This window comes from Marmota flaviventris, chromosome 11, assembly GCF_047511675.1.
Source record: "Marmota flaviventris isolate mMarFla1 chromosome 11, mMarFla1.hap1, whole genome shotgun sequence".
Taxonomy (NCBI): Eukaryota; Metazoa; Chordata; class Mammalia; order Rodentia; family Sciuridae; genus Marmota; species Marmota flaviventris.
In genome coordinates, this window is record NC_092508.1 from 43,328,219 (window position 1) to 43,350,281 (window position 22,063).

A 22,063-nucleotide genomic window follows, 5' to 3' on the forward strand; every position below is an offset into this window, starting at 1 on the left:
TATGATTAATAAAATGGAAAATATATGATTTATGCCCATGTACTTTCATATGTATGTTTATGAAATTTTATAAATGATAAGATCAAGTTTTTGTCATTTACCAAAAGGAAATTTTATTTTTCATTTCTCTGCTTTCCAAATTTTACATCACTGAAATCCCTTCATTTTCATAACAGCAAATGGTTTATTGTGTAGAGGTGCTACAACTTACTGAGCCATTCCTGTTAAGGAAGCAATCTCTATACCCCTGGTTGTTCTTCACCATAAACAGTATTGCAGGAACCGACCTTATACATATATTATGGGCTCATACTTCTATTTTTATGGGATTTAATGGATTTTCAGTCAAAAGTAGAAGCACTTTAAATTTTGATATTATAAGATTTCTTTCCAAAGAGATTGTAAAATTCATATTTCCAACAGCAAAATGTATGAATATTCTCTTTTCCATATCTTCATTAACAGTAGATAATATTCTTTTTTATTTATTCCAATGTGATTGGGGGAAATATTTATCTTTCACTATAAATTTGTTTGTTTTTTTTCCTGACTATGTGTAAGGCTGAGCATCCTTTCCCAAATTTGGATGTACTTTTTATGATTTTTCCTACTCACTTTCTTATAGTAAATTTCCAAGGGTTCTTTATGCATATTAGTAATGACTTTAAAATATCTTTCATCTATAATAATTCTTTCCTATGGGCTATTAATATTTTCCTCAGTCTATTATAAGTCTTTTGATTTAATAACATCATTTTCCATCTGAAAACAAACATCTAAATGTAATGAAGAGTCTTTTTTGAATAGTTTCTGAGAGTCCCACTTTGGTTTAAAAGTTCTCTCCAGTCCTTAGATTATTCACAAATTTTCCTGAATTTTGTTCTAACATTTTTTTAAAGCTAATCTGTTGATCTACGTGGAATTCTTTATATAGAGGCCTAACTTTTTCTTGTAGGTTGATAAACAATTATACAAAGAGATTTTTTTAAAAAAAGCATTTTTCCTCACTGAACTGAAATACCACCTTTGCGTGTGTTCACTATGCTCTGCTAATCTAGCTGTACAGTACTACTAGTCACATACTTCAGTGTCATTTACAGCAAGTCCTCCTCACCTGCGCATGGAGACAGTGAACTTGGTAGCTGATTGGTTAAAGGCAATTCAGCGCTCTAGAAAAACTGAATCCTGGCTTAAAGTTGTTTCACATCTCACTTATCTGTAAAATCTGAATGACAACATTTGTCACAAATAGCTGTGAAGGTTAGATGAAACCAGAGCACATAGAAAATTCCTGGACGTATTTCAAGCATTGAAACATTAGTCTTTGTAATTTTCTTAGCTATTCTCAGACATTTCTTCTTCAGTGTAAACTTTAAAATCACTTCACTGAATCATTCCTTCTACCCCAAACCCTCCAAAAGCAACTCCTGGGAGCCTAACCTAAATACACATACTCATTTCAAGACAAAATATTTATGATACTAAATCTTACACTCTAGAATTCAATTTATGCTTTCTCAGACCTTGTTTTAAATTTTCACTATGACCCTAGTTTAATTCACACAAGACCTATATCTTTCTTGTTACACTTATTCTTATGTTTTAAAATTTTCAAATTAATAGATACATAAAACATTAAAATTGTATGTATATATGGTGTGCCATGTGATGTTTCTATACTTGTATACATTGTGTAATGTTTAAGTCAAGTTAAACACATCTCTCTCCTCTATCATTTATCATTTACTTATGGTTTATTAAATTTTTAAAAATTATTTTTAACTGTACTTTTATTTAAATATAACATTTCCTATTTCTAGCCCTATATAATTATTACAAGTAAAGAGAAAACCAGGTTACCTTGAATATTCATTCTTTAAATTTTATCATTCTTTTCCCACTAGATACACAATTATATCATATTTACATTTAATATTCCATTTTCTTATCTTTATAATTCTGTCTAAACACTCTGATGATGATGATGATGATGAATTCAACATTATCCCTAGAGTAAGGATAAAGAATGGCTGAGTGATCCCACAAGACATAAGTGAAGGACACAAATTCCTTTACCATCTGGATCTGCATTAGCACACAGATGATAGCATACCATCCCCATTAAAGCGACAAGCCTCTTGTTCCATTCTCCTCCAGGCAGCCTCACTACCCGTAATTTTGGTCAACAGGGTGAGAATCCCATCTGACCTTTGAGAAGCAAGATTGCCATTTCCAGGGGTACATTATACCTTGCTGTCCTCTTCCAAATAATCTTAAGACTCTAGTTTTATGTCTTCATGGCTACCAGGGACAAAAAAAATAAAAACTAAGAAGAACTTAAAGCAGAGATCTTTACCAACATAAACATCAAATAATATGTTTTTTTTTTCGATTTTCCTCTTAAAAGATGATTATGATAATTTGTTCATCCTCTCATTTGATCACTCAACAAGCATTTATGAGGTTTATATAAGGTGATAGCTATTTGAAGATTGACCTTGAAGAAGACTGATTCCTCTTTTAAAAGATGTAGTAGAGTCTACGGCTGGGGATGTGGCTCAAGCGGTAGCGTGCTCGCCTGGCATGTGTGCGGCCCGGGTTCGATCCTCAGCACCACATACAAACAATATGTTGTGTCGGCCGAAAAAAAAAAACTAAAAAAATAAATATTAAAATTCTCTCTCTCTCTCTCTTAAAAAAAAAAAAAGATGTAGTAGAGTCTAGACAAGGAATCAGATAAAAATGCAGAGTCTAGATGGCAATCAGCAAGACAGAGAAAATGCAAATTCTATGTGGTAAGTTTTATAATACATAAGTATTAAACACTGTGCTGGGGCTCGGATTTTATTCTCCTCTCAAGCTAACAAGTTAACTTTACGAGTGCTAGAAAAGGACAGGAGACTTCTGGATTAGAGAAGAGAGGCATTATTATTCATAAAAAAAGCCATAGTCAGAGGTCCATGTTTGTTTGTGTAAGTTCTTCACTAGCCCCAACTCCTACAAAGGTGACACAGTGGGCCCATTCTGGATGTCTACACCATCAGTGATTTGCATCATAGGAGAGGAACAATGAACTTTAGGATTTCTTTGCTTTTACAACTAGTGAAGCAAGCCCATTCTTTGGATAGGAAGAGACATTACCTCATTCTTCAAGGTTACTTGGGGCAAATACAATCGAGAAATGGCCAGAGTAACGAATAGCTAGGGCCTTTTATTCTTCGCATACCTTATAAGACCATGCAAGGACACTTACTGGCCTTGGAAGATTGCCTTTACCAACAGCAAGTGGAATTGCCAGGGGTATTAAGACCAAAGTCATCTTAGCAAAAGTCATTTAGCCATTTTATAGTCAAACACATGATTATTTTCTATTGGTTTATTTGTGTAAGCACTGTAGCTACCTTGAGGTGCTACAAATAATCAAATAATGGTTACCATGAACAGATTTGTCATAGAAAATAATATGATATCTAGGGAAAGTAAAATTAAATGCAGCTTGTGGCTCACAGGGTCTGTTAAACATAGAAAGAATCAATTTTTTTCTTTTTATTTGTTTTAATTAGTTACACATGACAGTACAATGATCTTGACATATCATACATTTGAATCAGATGGGGTATAATTTCTCATTTTTCTGAATGTACAGGTTGCAGAATCACGTTGGTCATGCAGTCACATATATACATACAGCAATAATAAAGTCTATTTTATTCTGCTGTCCTTCCTTTCCCCTCTTCCCCTCCCCTCTCCTCCCCTCCCATCACTTCTCTCTACCCAATCTAATGTGACACACTTCTTTTTTTTCTTTTTCCTCACTTTGTCATACGTGTATTCTGTATAATAATGAGGGTCTCTTTCCATCTTCCGTGCAATTCCCCACCCTTTCTCTCCCACCTCTCTTCCCTATCTAGAGGTAATCTTCTTCTCATGCTCTTCCTCCCTACCCCATTTTGAGTCACCCCTCCCTTATATCAGAGAAGACATTTGGCATTTGTTTTTTAGGGATTGGCTAACTTCACTTAGCATAATCTGCTCTAATGCGTCCATTTCCCTGCAAATGCCATGATCTTGTTTTTTTTAGTGCTAAGTAATATTCCATTGTGTGTATATGCCACATTTTTTTTTATCCATTCATCTATTGAAGGGCATCTAGGTTGGTTCCACAGTCTAGCTATTGTGAATTGTGCTGCTATAAACATTGATGTGGCTGTGTCCCTGTAGTATGCTTTTTTAGGTCTTTGGGGTATAGTCTGAGAAGAGGAACAGCTGGGTCATATGGTGGTTCCATTCCCAGCTTTCCAAGGAATCTCCATACTGCTTTCCAAATTGGCTGCACCAATTTGCAGTCCCACCAGCAATGTATGAGTGTACCTTTTTCCCCCCATATCCTCGCCAGCACTTGTTGTTTGACATCATAATAATGGCTGCCATTCTTACTGGAGTGAGATGGTATCTTAGAGTAGTTTTAATTTGCATTTCTCTGAATGCTAGAGATGGTGAGCATTTTTCGTGAATTTGTTGATAGATTGTATATCCTCTTCTGAGAAGTGTCTGTTCAGGTCCTTGGCCCATTTGTTGATTGGGTTATTTGTTTTTTTGTTATTTAACTTTTTGAGTTCTTTGTATACACTAGAGATTAGAGCTCTATCTGATGTGTGAGGGGTAAAAATTTGTTCCCAGGATGTAGGCTCCCTATTCACCTCACATATTATTTCTCTTGCTGAGAAAAAAACTTTTTAGTTTGAATTCATCCCATTGTTGATTGTTGTTTTTAATTCTTGTGCTATAGGTGTCTTATTAAGGAATTTGGGGCCTGACCCCATGTGATGGAGATTAGGGCCAAATTTTTCTTCTATTAGACACAGAGTCTCTGGTTTGATTCCTAGATCCTTGATACATTTTGAGTTAACTTTTGTGCATGGTGAGAGAAAGAAATTCAATTTCATTTTGTTGAATATGGATTTCCAGTTTTCCAAGCATCATTTGTTGAAGATGCTATCCAGAAAGAATCAAATTTAAGAAGCCAGAATTGATTTGGAAACTGAATGCTTGTAGAATGAGAAACATGTAGTTTGAGGCATTCCTGTTTCTTGATTTCTTAGTTCCATAACTTTTCCCAAATGACACAACATCCAGGCTTTGTGATATGTGCCTCACAGTCTATTGTTGGGTTAGAAACAAAACCTATAACACCCTGCACATAATAGGTGCTCAGGCAGGTTCTGTAACTGGTGTGTTCAAACATAGAAGCTAATAGAGCTTGTTAGCATCACTGTATTCTCCTGTCATTTTGAATTAAGTAATTTATTTATCTCTTACTTACAATGCTGCAAATTCTCTGAGCATTGAATTTTAGTCATCATAATGGTCTGATCAGGTTCAATTCTGTTCCCTTTGCCCTGGAGTGACAAATTTTCAAAGCCAGTGTTTATCTTTTACAAAAATCTTTGTATAAATTGAGTAAATAGAGAAATCTATTTGATCACAAATCTATTGATCACAAAAGTAGCACATGGTTAATTATTTAAAAGAAATTCTAACAATAAAAAAATTGGTGAAAATATCCATTCCCCAATCCCATTACTTAAAAACAATCACTGGTGAGAGTTTGTGAAGAAAGTGTAGTGTTAATGATTCTCTTCCAAAGATTATGTAAATTGTCTCAGTGAAATCGGTATTATTACTTCTAATGAGCTTTTACAAGTTAATTTTTTTTTCAAAGCAGCTTTCATTGTATTTGTGTGTATGTGCAGGTTCGTCCTCAAGAAATGCCAGGAAAGTCCCCACTGTCTAACATTTTAAAAATCCCCAAATACATTGTCTTACTTTTTCTGGAGTTTCTTTTATGTTCATATAAATATATTTCCTGGAACACAACTCAGTCTTACTCCAATGGCTTTATTATGAATTTTGATCATTTCTGTGAAGCTAATGGGAAGATTTTCTCTTCTGTTTTTTTGTTGATTGACCACGTACAGCTTTTAAATTCTTCTAACACCACCATGAGGCAACACAAAAAACTCCTCATATTTATAGAGTGCTTCCAAGTTGCAGGGCTCTTTCTCAATTGTCTGGCATGCTCCTCACCAATACTCAGTGATGAATGACAAGTATTATTATCCTGACGACTAATAGGCAACTAAAGCAATGAAGATTAAGAAGTCACTTACTTAAAATTGCACAGCTGGTAACTGAGCCACAAAACCAGGTCCCCCAACCTTGCACAGAGGGCTCTCCAGCTCCTTGCAAAGCAATAGTCTATGAAGGGGTAAGTCTTTACAGACAGAACATTGTACTTGGAATGCTCAGAATTTACAGAAGAATACTTGATGCCTTTAAGAAGTAATTTCTTACCAGGAGTGGTGGTGCATACCTGTCATCCCAGTGACTTGGGAGGCTGAGGCAGGAGGATTACAAGTTCAAGGCCAGCCTGGGAAACTTAGCAAAAGAGAAAGGGCTGCAGGTGAAGCTTAATGGTGGAGCCACCCCAGGGTTCAATCCCCAGTACTGGGGGGGGGGGGAATGGTATAAAGTACTTTCTTTAAAAAAAAAAAATCAGCTGATATACATACATATACCTGAAGCTAATTTTTAGCTAGTTTAAGATGTAAGTACTATTACTGGCATAAATGATCCAGCATTCAATAATGTATATCCACTGATAATCTTTGCCTCATTTCTCTTTTGTCAAGAAAACATTATTGTGTTGAGGGAATTTAAAGCTAACTTTACATGAGGGAGGCATGTAACTTTGAATTCATTCATTCGTATGGAGGATAAGTAAAAACAGTAACTTTAGTAAGATAATTTTTAAAAGATTTTAGTTAAGTTTTTTTTTTTTTCCCACTGAGCTACCTCCCCAGTACTTTTTTATATTTTACTTCATTTTGAGACAGGGTCTCACTAAGTGGCTGAGACTGCTCTTGAACCTGGGATTCTTCTGCCTCAGCCTCTTGAGTAGTAGGAATTACAGGTCTGCACCATGAGTTAATATTTATTTTTATTTGCTTATTTTTTGCAATCCTGGAAATTGAATCCATGGCCTTGAGCCTGTTAAACAAATGCTCTACCACTGAGCTACATCCCTAGCCCAAAGATTAATTGTTTAAAGCATTTTCCTGAAAAATTGAGCAGAAAGTAGGGTTTCCATGTACTTCCTTAGCCTTCCTCTCCCACCAGTTTCTCCTATATCTATATTAGTGTGGTGTGATTTTTTTTTAGAGTTGATGAATCAATATTATTATTAAGTGAAGTGTTTTGTTTACATTAGGGTTCACTCTTTGGTTTACACATTTCTATGGGTTTAACATGTATGATATCATGAATATTCTATAATAGTATCATACAAGATAGTTTTAATGCCCCACCAAGCTCCTGTGCTCCACATATTTGTCCCTCCTTTTCTCCTAACCCCTGGCAACCGCTGACATTTGTATTTTCTGAACAGTTTTGACTTTTTCTAAACATTGTATGTTTAAAATATATTATGATTTGAGATTGACTTATTTTGCTTAGTAATGTGCGTTTAAGTCTCCTCCATGTCTCCATGGCTTGATAACTCACTTCTCTTTAGCACTGAATAATATTATACATTGTCTGGATATACAATAGTTCATCTATCCATTCCTCAACTGAAGGACATCTTGGCTGCTCCCCAAATTTCAACAGTCATGCATAAAGCTACTATAAATATTCATGTGCAGGTTTTTGTATGGAAATAAGTTTTCAGTTCTTTGGGGTAAATACCAAGGAGGGTTATTATTGGATCCTATGGTGGTAAGAGTATGTTTAGTTTTATAAGAAATTGTGAAGCTGATCTCCAGGATGTCTGCATCATTTTATATTCCCACCAGCAACAAATAAGAGACTGTGTGGCTTCATATCCTTATTGGCATTTCGTGGTGTTGATGTTTTGGATTTTGGTTATTCTAATAGATGTGTAGTATTATCTCATCGTTTCAATTTACGTTTCCTTTTATAACACATGATTTGGAAAATCTTTTCAAATGTTTATTTGCCATCCTACATCTCCTGTGGCGAGGTGTCTGCTAAGGTGTTTGGCCTATTGCTTTTAAATCACTTCTAGTGCATTTTAGTTATATAGAGTAATAGGTTTCATTGTGGCATTTTTGTACATGCAAAAGCACACTTTGATCATATCCACCCCCGATTCCCTTTCTTCACCCTTATTTTACCTCACCCTCTTGTTCCTTCTCCTCCTCTCCAATAGTCTGTTTGCTGCTCTCCTGTCTTTATTTTTTCCCTTAAATTTCACATATGAGGGAAAATGTGAGATACTTGTTTTTCTGTGTTGGCCTTATTTTGCTTAACTTTATGACCTCCAGTTCCATCCATTTTCCTGTGAATCACATGATTCATGTCTGATAATACTCCATCGTGAATATATATCCTACTTTCTTTATCCATTCATCTTGGATAGGCATCTAGGCTGATTCTATAACTTGGATATTGTGAACTATGTCACAAATAAACGTGGGTAGCCAGGTACCTCTATAGTGTGCTAACTTTAATTCCTACCAGTATATTCCAAGGAGTGGTATAGTTGGATCATATGGTATAGTTCTATTTTTAGTCTTCTGAGGAACCTCCATACTAATAATTTTCACAGTGGCCATACTAGTTGATATTCCTACCGTGTATAAGAGTTCCTCTTCTCCCAAATCCTCACAATCTTTTATGATTTTTTTGTATTCTTGATGATTGCCTTTTGGTCTGGGATGAGATGGAATCCCAATGTAGTTTTGATTTGCATTCCCCTGATGGCTAAAGATGTTGAACTTTTTTTTTTCATATAATTATTAGCCATTTGTACTTCTTTTGAGAAGTGTCTGTTTAGTTAAATTGTGTTCAACCCATTTTTAAATTGAGTTTGTTTTCTTATTTTTGACTTATAAATTTATGTTTTGGACAAGAGTTCTTTATATTCTTACAAATATTTTCCCCAAGCCTATGACTTGCCTTTTCATTCTTTAACAATGTGTTGTAGAGCAGACAATTTCAATGTCAATGAAATTTCCCTAATCAGTTTTTCTCTCACAGTCTGTGCCTTTGGGTGTTGTATCTGACAGTCATTGTCAGCTATCCTGACCACATCTTCTTGGCCTCATCATATAGTTCCATGGAATAGAATTCCAACTGCCAGCATCTTCACTTTATTTTTTTCTTCAGGACTGGTAGTATATGATAATAGCTGATGTAAAAATACTCCAGTTCCCAAAGTCCCTGGGTAGATAACTCAAAGTCCATGTTCCATAGATTTCATGGGGTTTCCAGCCCATCTTAGCAAATGGCTCGATAGCATACCCATGGCCTTCTCTTCCTGTCTTACTGGTCCACTCCTCTGTTTTTTGGAATAAATTCTCACTGAAACTACTTGCACTGGAATCTGTGTCTCAGGGTCAGTCTCTGGAGGAACTCAAACCAAGACAGTAGTAGGTATGTATCTCTTCAAAATCCTCCTTTGGTCACTATTGCCTTGCGCTTTGGGGGATCTTCTGAATCCGGCAGCGTCAGGATATAGCAGTCAGAAAGCAACATCTGATAAATTCCTTACAACGCAAAGGACGTTAGTTAAGCGTGGTGCAGACTCTCCCAATGTGTCTGCATTTTCAAGAGGATCACTTCAAGGGGAAAGCACTCAGGCTCTGTGCCACCCAAATGGAGATTATTTTGAGTAGACTTTCTCACATTTGTTACTTCTCTGATATTCTTTGGACCTTTTGAAGGAAAAAAGCAGACATACTAGTTGTTCTTTAATGATAAGTCAAATTTAGAAATTAGGTAGAAAGGAAATTGGAAGGAAAGACAAGGAATTTAGCATAAAGTAATATTGATTGTAGTATTATAGTCATCTTTTTTGCTAGCATTTTAACATCACTCAAATCAGAATGCATCCTATAATCAATAAGATTCTTAATTGCTTTTGCCATGTGGCAATGACAGTGTCATGGTTATTGCCTGTGATGTGAAATTGGGTCGTTGTTACTCATGTTGTTGTCACTGCAGTTGAATTAAATGCACTGTTGTTATAACACATGTTGAGTTTAATTGCTATTTAGAATGTCATCCAAATAGAACACTATGATTGAGGGTTGAAACAAATAGTCACCATGTTTACAGAATGGGATGTTAACAAATCAGCAGGGGACAAATTTGGTATCTGTTTAACAAATATTTGTCATTCAATGAATGATCTTAAATTTCATATTTTCTTGGAAAGCAACAATAAAGTGCTTTACAGGATGGAAAAAAAAATTGACCCACAAGTAGATGAAGTCATATTTTATGACTGAAATGGATGCCCAAAGTAAGAGTGGCAACAGAAATTGCCAAGTCCTTATAATAGTTAAAGAAATCAGCACAATAAAAACCTAGAGTACGTGAATCATGCATTGCTCAACATTATCATTAAGATGTACAACATTAATTCATCTGAAACATCCTGCTGAATGAACAAAATGTTCTGAACTTTCAGCATAACAACACTGGGGAAAAATGAAAGTATGTGCTCAGTCCAGCAAGTAATGCAGACAGGTGGGAGGTCATTTTGCCTTGGAAGACCTAAAGCTACCATGTCAATGCAGAAAGGTCTTTAGGGGATGAGAGTGTGAGTTTGGGTTACGAAGCAGTGTACCACTGTGGCTGTATGTCTGACTGCTGACTACTGGAGTTGCTACTATATTTAATTTTAAAATTTAAAACAATATCTAAGAACAAGACCTTCTTCAAAGGTGTTAAGAGTGAGCCATTATAGCATGTGGATGGTGGCTGAGCTGATGGAAGACTGATTAGAAGTCTTCTGGAACTGACATCTGGGGACCCTACTATATTATTGTAGGGGACAGATGAGGCAGGGCACCGAAGATAGCAGGAAATAGTTTTATTTGGCTGCAGTCAGGTTCAGAGGGTACAGCTTGCGCTGTAATCAATTAATCCCCTGAACCTCAAGTTCAGAAGTAGTTTCAGAAACTTTATACCCAGCATGTAAGGGGAGGGGCTCAGAAGTTCACAGTTTGCAAAAGTTCACATGAAAGCAGCTGCTCTTTCACTGTTCTGAGCAAGTTAACCCTTAAAGGACAATGCCTGAGAAGGGGACAGCTTCTTCTCCCCTTTCTTCCAACCCCTGCCAGCTGTTATCATGGAACCCAATTGGTAACTTCTCTTATCTTAGACATGTAAACATCTCTGTGAAGCTCAGCTCAAGGCCAGAGGCCTTGTTAAAGGATCTGTTTGCATTTGCAAACACACTTTTACAAACTACTATCCTGGAAAAATGTTTGTGAAAAACTAGGAAAACAGGTGTTCAGCACCTGGAGTGCTGATTTTTTTCAGGCCAGTGGCTAAGTGATAGAGCAACAGGAAAATAGGAAGTTTACCTACATTGAACTCTTTTGTAGAGACTCTTCTGCTCATAGTCCTAAAAATCAATTATGGTGAAGATTTCTGGAGAAGCTTAATTAAGATTTTCTGTGGAGGAGGGGGTGGTGCCACTACAATATATTCAAGTTCTCAATGATTTCATGGACATCTATCTGAAAGTTAAGTAATGATCTCACGTAAAAGTAAAGTGGTATGACTGCTGAACACAACACTATTACTAGACCACAACCTTCAAGGTTTCAGTCAACAAACCATTTAAGAACCATTTGCAGAAGGAATGTGAGTCCTGGTTCTTACCTGGAACCTTCTATTGAGAAATGCTGGTAAGATCAAGAAAGTAGCAGCATCACAACTTACAGAATGGGAACAATTGTTGGACATACTCTAAAGAAATAATGTGTCACTGACATTCACGGTGGCCTGCAAAACAGTATTTTGTGAAAAAAATATGGAAGCCTGAATTTAAAAGAGTTTTAGAAAAATTGAACTCTAAGAAGTCTTAGGAATATATTAACTTACTTATTTTATGTATATTTGCCCTTTTATATATGTACAATACTGACATATGATTAAATATCTATACCCATTTTGAAATAAATAAAAGTTCTCTCAGTAAGGAAAAACATTGTATATGTCTTAGTTCATATTTTTGCTTCAAGGTAAAATGTATTATTAGTGATAAAAGTCAGTTCAAACATTTTATTCTTCCATAATACATAACTAAATGTGTCTGACAGAGACACAAAGAGAAAAATTCACAAAGGAGCTTTAAACATAATCCTTTCATTAATTGATCAAATTGATCAGGCAAAAACAAATCAATAAGAATGTAGAAATTTAAACAAAACCATTAACAAATTTGATTCAATGCAACTGTATAAAATATTCATACCTAACAGCAGCTGAATCCACATTCTTTACAAGTTAACATAAAACTTTTATAAAATATCCATGTGCTCGGCCACAAAGCAAGTCTCAACAAATATAAAGTGATTGAAGTCATTCAGAATCTGTATTATGATCAACCCGTTATTCCATACAATTAACATGCAGTAAAAAAAAAAATTTAAATTATGCTAGAAATCAGCTTTAATTAAAAAGTGGAATATCCATGTTTGTAAATTAACATTTCTAAATAAGTCTTAGAATAGAGGTGAAATCCTGATGAAAACTAAATGAAATTCATATGGAAAAATAAAAGACCCAGAATAGCAAAAGCAATTCTAAATAGGAAGTGCGAATCAGGCGGTATAGCGATACCAGACTTAAAACTATATTACAGAGCAATAGTAACAAAAACAGCATGGTACTGGTACCAAAACAGGAGGGTGGACCAATGGTACAGAATAGAGGACACAGAGACTAATCCACAAAGCTACAACTATCTTATATTTGATAAAGGAGCTAAAAGCATGCAATGGAGGGAGGATAGCATCTTCAACAAATGGTGCTGGGAAAACTGGAAATCCATATGCAACAAAATGAAACTGAATCCCCTCCTCTCGCCATGCACAAAAGTTAACTCAAAGTGGATCAAGGAGCTAGATATCAAATCAGAGACTCTGCGTCTGATAGAAGAAAAAGTTGGCTCCGATCTACATATTGTAGGGTCGGGCTCCAAATTCCTTAATAGGACACCCATAGCACAAAAGTTGATAACAAAAATCAACAAATGGGACTTACTTAAACTGAAAAATTTTCTCTCAGCAAGAGAAACAAAGAGGTAAATAGGAAGCCTACATCATGGGAACAAATTTTTACTCCTCACACTTCAGATAGAGCCCTAATATCCAGAGTATACAAAGAACTCAAAAAATTAAACAATAAGAAAACAAATAACCCAATCAACAAATGGGCCAAAGACCTGAACAGACACTTCTCAGAGGAGGACATACAATCAATCAACAAGTACATGAAAAAATGCTCACCATCTCTAGCAGTCAGAGAAATGCAAATCAAAACCACCCTAAGATACCATCTCACTCCGGTAAGATTGGCAGCCATTATGAAGTCAAACAACAACAAGTGCTGGAGAGGATGTGGGGAAAAGGGTACTCTTGTACATTGCTGGTGGGACTGCAAACTGGTGCGGCCAATCTGGAAAGCAGTATGGAGATTCCTGGGAAAGCTGGGAATGGAACCACCATTTGACCCAGCTATTGCCCTTCTTGGACTTTTCCCTGAAGACCTTAAAAGAGCGTACTACAGGGATACTGCTACATCGATGTTCATAGCAGCACAATTCACAATTGCTAGACTGTGGAACCAACCCAGATGCCCTTCAATAGATGAATGGATAAAAAAAATGTGGCATTTATACACCATGGAGTATTACGCAGCACTAAAAAATGACAAAATCATAGAATTTGCAGGGAAATGGATGGCACTAGAGCAGATTATGCTTAGTGAAGCTAGCCAATCCCTAAAAAACAAATACCAAATGTCTTCTTTGATATAATGAGAGCAACTAAGAACAGAGCAGGGAGGAAGAGCAGGAAGAAAAGATTAACATTAAACAGATACATGAGGTGGGATGGAAAGGGAGAGAAAAGGGAAATTGCATGGTAATGGAGGGAGACCCTCATTGTTATACAAAATTACATATAAGAGGTTGTGAGGGGAATGGGAAAATAAACAAGGAGAGATATGAATTACAGTGGATGGGGTAGAGAGAGAAGATGGGAGGGGAGGGAGGGGGGATGGTAGAGGATAGGAAAGGTAGCAGAATACAACAGTTACTAATAGGGCATTATGTAAAAATGTGGATGTGTAACCGATGTGATTCTGCAATCTGTATTTGGGGTAAAATTGGGAGTTCATAACCAACTTGAATCTAATGTATGAAATATGATATGTCAAGAGCTTTATAATGTTTTGAACAACCAATAAAAAAAATTTAAAAAAAAAAGAAAACTAAATGATTGAAAAGGAGGAAAATTTTATCAATATTTGCACAAGGTATAATTTGTGTATTCAGAAAATTCAAAAGAATCTACAGATAAAATTTTAAAAATGGCAAAAATTTGAGATACATCATTAGAATAAGAGTTTAGCAAGTTTGCTGAATTAAAAATAAATATACAAAAATCATTTATACATATATATTATATATATGCAGCAAACAATTAGAAAAGATATTATTTATTTCAGTGCTGGAAAAACCCCACTCCATAGAAATAACCTTAACAAAAGATATTTAAGAGCTCCATGTGAAAAAATTTATAATGTTTAATAGACACACTGAAGAATGTATAAGTAATTGGATTAGAACACAATTATAAACATGCCAAGTCTCTCCACATTTGTCTAAAGACTTAATAGTGAATTCTCAACATGGATGTGTGTGTGTGGAAGGGGGGTGTAGCTTAACAAGCTGATTCTAAAATGAATATGGAAATGCAAATAAAACCTATTTTACTTGATTGACATCAGAACTTATTACAAAAGTACAATCATAAAGATAATCTGTTGATAAAGCACAGATAGAATGCTGAGATGGAAAAGAGTCCAGAATAAAAACTCACCCACATACAGACACTTGGTTTTTGACCAAGGCACAGCAAGCAGTGAGGAAAGAAGAGAATGTTCACTAAATGTTGGTGGAACTATGTATCTACATGAAAGAAAAAAAAAAGTGAAGGAACTTCTCATTACTAACAAGCTCCAAGTGAATTACAATTAATGACAAAATCACAAAGACTTAGATATCATAGGAAAAAAATCTCCATGACTGCAGCTTAGGGAAAGATTCCTTGAACACATCATAAAAAAACACTACGATAAAGAAGAGATGACTACATTGACTTCACTATAATTAAAATTTCTGTTCAGGCAAGAAGAGAGTGTGAGAACTAGACACAGAGTGGAAGACAGCTGCAGAACAGATGCCTAAGAGACCCACACACAACCGAAAGGGGCAGTTTCTCTTTCTCCAGCTTCCTTTTTCTTCCTTTTTCCCACCAGCCCACACCTTGGGGTTTGTTTTCTTGCTGTTTGAAGGTCCATGTACTTAGTAACTACTCAAAAGTGAACATGAGTACATCTCTGGTATTTAGAAAAGGAAGAGCACTCATTTGATATTGAGTCCACAGTGATCAATTTTTCATAAAGTGTTTTGTCAGATACGTTTAAGTGAGGCACTAAGAAAATGCAATTCAAAAATGAAAAAGACATCCTAGATAAAAACAATGTTGATTCCTGGCTCTTAACAAAGGAAAAAAAAATGAGTCATTTAATCTCTCAAGATCTGGGGGAAACTGAATCTGAAAAGGAAGGTAAAAGAAGTTTAAGTAAGAGAGGAAAATAGAAAAGTGTACAACAAAGCTGAGAATGTTGAAAGATAGTATCTGAATGATCAAGGAAATACTCCACAGCAGTGAGAAAAATAAAGACCAATACTGGTAATTCTTGAGGTGGTAGAGAACTCCCCATCTTAGGATGAGTTCTCAAGTTCCAAATGACCCTAGGAAAAGCCCTTTCTTTTTAATGATGCCATTTTTTTTAAGTAAATTGAAATCAAAATGAGAAAACACAGTTTTTCTTAGGAAATTAAAACCAATAGATGGGAAAATTAACAACAGGAATAAATTCTAATAGAGAATCTGAAATTGCCAACATCAACAATCAGAGACATAGAATCTGGGCTTAATAAATAGGATCATTTTCATTTCTTTAACTTCTGAGTTTCAGTCAATTCATTTTCGTTGTTTTCTTTTGAAGATTTCTGGTTTATAGAGAAAAAAAAGTTTTAAAAACTGCAGAATATTGAAGAGCAGGAATCCAGAGAGTTGGTATTTACCCTCACTTTACAAATAGAAGTGTTAATTAACATGCATCATCTGATAAAATTGTGTCAGCAGTCACAACCATAAAAATGTGTATTTAACTACTAACCTCATTTTTTCCCATAGAGATACCCTTTGGTTTGCCAGTCTGCATAATCTACTTTTTATTAATTGTTAATTTTCCACTTTGTGGATTGTTATTTTATTTTTCCTGCTATTGACCTTTGTCCATGTCGTCGGTTTAGTACCACCTTCAGAGAGGAGGGTAGAGGGAAACTAAATTAGTGTATTTGTCTGCTATGCCTTCTGCTAATCTTGCCTTGGAAAAAGTTGAGTAAAGAAGTTTAACATGACTAAAATAATAGTGTTATTCCAATTAGTTCTGTAAATTAAGGCTAGAAAACTCAGAGGAGGCCTTGTTTGTAAGATAAATAAGTGCTAGGCTCACTTATTGGGGGCACTATGGCAATTGTGGGTGGTACATAATGCCCCTGAAGGGATCCAAGTATTTTAATTTACAACATGTACCTGATGGCCAAATTAGGGCCACAGGTTGCCAGTTAACAATATCTGCACCATTAACCTTGGCAATAAAGGATGTGGTAGCTTAGATGTCATACAAATGTTGTTGCTGAAATGTGACTACAGTTTCACTTGAGTATCCTAATATAGTTATGAGCTACTCAATATGAACACCACCAAATAAGGACAAAAATTAATGTTTTAAGCATGAAGCACAGAATTAACAAGTGCATGGCTAGGCCCACCCTTGTTCATGATAATTCACAGGGAAGTAACTCCTGCATTTAAAATATGCCCTACACCCAGAATAAACTGACCCTTTGGAGTGTGTTTAGGATCTATCCTAAAGAGGTGGTTAAGAACAATGATTAATCAATAAAAGTGATTTTTTGCAGGCAAAGAGATCAATATGCTCTTGTTAAGAGTCTACCTTTGCAATGAGTTCCTGTAACTTTGTAATGGAATAGATTACTGGAACAAATCCCAATTAATTTCACATGCTTATTGGGAGATTATTGTTTATTTTCAAGCAGGGACATCTCCTTATTGTACAATATACTTAAGCTCTTGTGCTGTTTTTGCTCACTCTTTTTCAGGGAAAATTTCATGGAAATCCAATGCATGTAGCTGTGGTTATTTCAAACTGTTTAAGGGAAGAGAGGAGAATATTGGCTGCAGCCAACATGCCTGTCCAGGTAATATTTTCTGAACTTGTGATCCCGCTATCACCTTGAACTCAATTTCTGTGCAACGGAAGTTTTTAACTTCTAAACCAGCTTCTTCCACCTGTGAGTGGTGCTGACCTTTTTTTCCATCATTTGCAATCACAGTCTTTAGTAATTCCTTTGCTCTCCGCCATGTTGAGATAATTACCAAGTCTCTCCAGAGTTTCTTTCTAGAATCTTCCCTAGACATTCTTTTCTGCTTCCACTAGCCACACTCTGCTAGCAATCTAGGAATATAGTAACCACCTGAATTCCTAATTAACAGTTTGGACTCTGCTTCCACAGCTACATCTATCTTTGCAGACTGATCTTGACTAAAACCCTCCTGTACTTTGCTGTTCCCTACCTCATATATCTAAACTTGTTCACCAGCAGAAATTTTGTCCCAAAGAAATGCCATAAATATACTTGCTTGTTGATTGTTTGAATGTACTTTGCCCCCAATGTATTATTTAGGTTATATTTTATCCCTCTATCTGAATGACCTCAGAGCCCCCATCAAAGAAGAAGGATAAATGAAGCCTTTAAGAAATACTTTTCCAGTTAATTATTAGAAAAAGAAGAGAAAATATAAATAATCAATTTTCCAAATGACATTCTTCACGATTTAATAAATCATAGCGCTACATTTATTTTTGAAGGTCTAATAAACATATCTTTTTAACTATTAACCATTCTCAGGCTTAGTTATTGTCAAGTTATAGCTTTAGTAGAAGATATGAAAGATAGTGCCATTTTCATTTAATTTAAACATTGTATTAAGTTTCTAAAGTGCATTCAGTTTGATTGAATGTCTTTTGATTAAAAATTAAGAAGCCATCATGAATACATGATGTTCTCATATACATTCTTGGCAGTCCTTTTTGTATCCCTTTAATCTCTAGTCGTGTGTGTGTGTGTGTGTGTGTGTATGTGTATGTGTGAGTTGTTCATCTCAATGACAAATATCAAATTTGAGTGAATGCTCATATATGTCACTCTGAAAATAATCTGCCAGTACCATATACTACCATGAAAGAAGCACTAGTTTTTAAATTTCAGCTAAGTAGACAAGTAATAGAGACCAAAATGAGAGAAAGAGAATTTTATAAAGTCTTTACCTAGCTGAAGAATGTTGTGTAGGTGAAAAGCACCTGACCAAGAGTCAAGGACATGGGTTGCACTTGAGGTCCCTCCACTGATTTGCTGTGGGTTTGGGTATGGCGTCATCAACCTAACCATTGTTTCCCACTGGACTGGGAGGTGAAGGGCCTGCCTGCATGTTTCACTCTCCCTTCTAGCTGCCTATAGAGCTTTCCATCTGAGGAACATACTCAGTGTCAGATCTAGAGTGGCTAAGAAGTGGTGCTTGGAGAAGCTGCTTGATCTTTGTGCTTAACCAGATTCATATTTTTACATTTTCTTTAGTAAACTCCTTTTGTTCTAAATCCCATAACAGCAGGCTGGACATCCTCAGTTGTGAATTTAAGTCCAACTTAATGAAATTTCTCTATACTGATTTTAAATTACATGTATTGGTTTTGTAAAATCTAAGGAATGAAGATCTGCTCTAGAAAATTAGGAAACATTTTAAAAATCATACAATCAACTGCAATTTCAGTATTCAGAGGTAATACACTGATAACATTTTGGTGTGTGTCTTCTTCCAATCATAGGTACTTGAGTCTACATATCTTTGCATATATTCATACATTTGTGAATAAAAACATATATAATACCTATATACAAACATAAGCAATTGAGATCATATTCATGTTTTATAATCTGCTCAGTTCCTTAAAATTTAATGCTGTTTGTCATTAAATATATTTTTATAGCATGATTTTTGTTGTTATTATGCTGGGAATTGAACCTGGACCCTCTGTGTGCTAAGCACAGTGCCCCTGAGCATAGTTTTTAGTGGCTAGGTAATATTCTGTATCAAACTGACCCAAAGTATATAGTATATATATGGCATTTATTATAAATCAACTTTATCAACATGAGTGAAATTCCAAGATTTTCTCTTTCCAGGGACCTCTGGAGAAATCCTTACAAAGTTCTTCAGTTTCAGAAAGACAGAGGAATGTGGAGCACAAAGTGTCTGCCATTAAAAACAGTGTGCAGGTGAGTGAGACCTTTTGAGACGTCTAGAAAGGGCAGCCTCTCTTCTCCCACAGTTAGCTGTGCACCTTCCTCCAGAAGGCCCAAAGTTAGTATATACAGTGCACAAAGGAGAGTTTATTAATATGATAAATATTCCTTACATACTCTGTTTATATAGAGAGGATTTCTTTGTGGGAAGCCCTTTAATTTCTCTGATAAAGAGCTATCAGATTATCTAGTTTCTTCTTGAATAAACTTGAGTAATTTGTGCTTTTTAAGAAATATCTCCATTTCACCTAAATTGTCTTTATTGGCATAAAGTTGTTCATAAGATTCCTTATTATTCTTTGAATATATGTAGAATCTATAATGCTGTCACACCTTGGTATGATACTGACAAATTGTATTTTCTTTTATTCCCCAAATCAGTCTTGTCAGAGATTTATTAATTTCATTAATCTAGAAAAAAAAAATCTTAAATAGGACTAACTTTCCACTATTTTGGATATAAAATAAAATGCTAATTTTCCTTTCTAAAACATAGCATCCATTTCTTTTTATTTCAAAAATTAGAATTCCATAAAATTAAATAAACTATAAATAAAAAAGATAAACTGGCCCATGCATATATTGTCTGATAGTAAGCCTAGGGGTCAAGTGACAGTATTTCTAAGCATTTACTTTTAGACTTCTGATTTAGTGATTCTCCATAATTAAAGCAGGCCTGCAAAAGCTTCTCTTACACTATAACAGGAAGGAATCAGTTTCTCAAAATAGACCTGAGGCAAAAGGCCTTTGCACATTATAAAACCAAGGTATCTACTGGTTCTACAAGTGATTAAAGGCAGAGAGTGATTATTTTATTATAGTAAGAATACTTAAGCACATTAATCAAGTACGTAGACAGGTTTTGCATAGAACACAATTTCCTTTTTTTTTTTTTTTTAATCCACCCTGGAAATCGAACCCAGGGCCTTGAGCATGCTAGGCAAGTGCTCTACCACGGAATTACATCCTCAGCCCCTCAAACTCTTTTTAATTCCTGAGAAGCATGGTACAACAGAGGCCTACCCTTTGGAGCCCCAACCAGATCATTTCCCCAGGTCCATGCATCATCCCCAGCTGCTGTGAGTGTTCCCTGCTAAGGGCTTCTCTGGAATTGCCTTTACAGAGTTCTGGGCCACCTTGAGAAATGACTAAGTGACAAGGGAGGAAAGGCCAGGACCCCTTGCCTCATATTGGAATATGGTGCAGATCATGCTCCTGGTTTTCTTATGGGAAAAAACCAAAGCAGACTGCAGTGAAAACCATGTACTTTCTTAGCTCCTTGCCCCTCCCTGTCCCTCTCCTGCATGTCCATTCTCCTAGCACTCCCTCCATAAATCCCAGGTACCTTATCCTGATCCCAGAAAGACTTGCCTGACATAGAGGCAAAGCAGTACTTTCCCATCAATGCACTTGCCCCACTTAGTCCAGAAACTCCATCTCTCTGTGGAATGTTTTGGTACATGATACTCCTATAAGGCTTCTCAGACATCAAGAGAGCTTTTGCAGGTTATTGCTAGCAGTTTTCAGGTTTCACAATCACCGATGACAATATCTGAAAGCCTTTTAATTACCTCAGCATTGACTTTTTGGAGTTATAGTTTAATATACTTTTCATTCCTTTTGATATGCTTTGCATTAGAAGATTCTGAAAGATATTGCCTTCTTTTAGCTTTTAATTAATTTTGAGTTCAAAACATGGAGCTGTCATATACCTCTGCTTTAAAGCTATCCTATTTTATTTTGTTACGTTTCCCCAGTATGTGGGTTCCCTGACTTTTAGTAACCTACAGCCTTCCAAAGTTTGTTGCTCCTTCCAAAATTTAACACTAAAATTAAAAGCCGTGAGTGGTATTGAAATGTAGTGAAAAGAAGTAGTGAAGACTTTGAAGCTAGACTAGACTGGATTTGAATTCTAGCTTGAGTCTTTATTACTATGATTTTTGTGCCTGGACATCTCCTAGGAAAGTGGAAATAAGTTACTTTGCCTGTGGCTGAAAGAAGGATGTATATAAGGTTGAGGCATAGCCAAGTTGATTCCAAAAGTCTTAGCTATTATTGTTATGTAGACAATATACTGCATAGTCAATAACTCTGACTTTGTTTCTTTTCTAAGATTTAGAATTGTCAAGAACATCACTTTAGAGTGAGATAACAAGCAGGGAGAAGAGTGATCATGGCTAAAGCTTATAGATCGTGTGTTTGGAACACGGCACTATTATGAGCAGTTTAACTCATGTGATCTTATTACTCATTTTACTCATGTGATCGTAATTATCATGAGGGTAGTTATTGTTATTCACCTTCCTCCCTCCCCTAGTCTGCCCCACCCCATTTTACAGATGAAGAAAGTGAAGTGCAAAAACATTTGCTCGAAGTTCTTACAAGTTAATAAATCATGGAGTTGCAACTCAAATTCAGACTCTGACCCCAAATTTGATACTTTTATTTTATTTTATTTTTAGTTATAAGTGAACACAATATCTTTATTTTATTTTTATG

At 35.6% G+C, this 22,063-nt stretch overlaps 1 protein-coding gene across 1 annotated transcript in view; it reads left to right on the plus strand.

Moving 5' to 3' along the window:
* Nucleotides 1–22,063, plus strand: part of Stat4 (signal transducer and activator of transcription 4) — a 103,257-nt gene that overhangs the window by 36,991 nt on the left and 44,203 nt on the right. The window contains exons 4-5 of the mRNA XM_027924985.2: nt 17,303–17,401; nt 19,445–19,537. Of these exons, the coding sequence (XP_027780786.1) occupies nt 17,303–17,401; nt 19,445–19,537 (192 nt within the window). The remainder of the gene's footprint in view (nt 1–17,302; nt 17,402–19,444; nt 19,538–22,063) is intronic.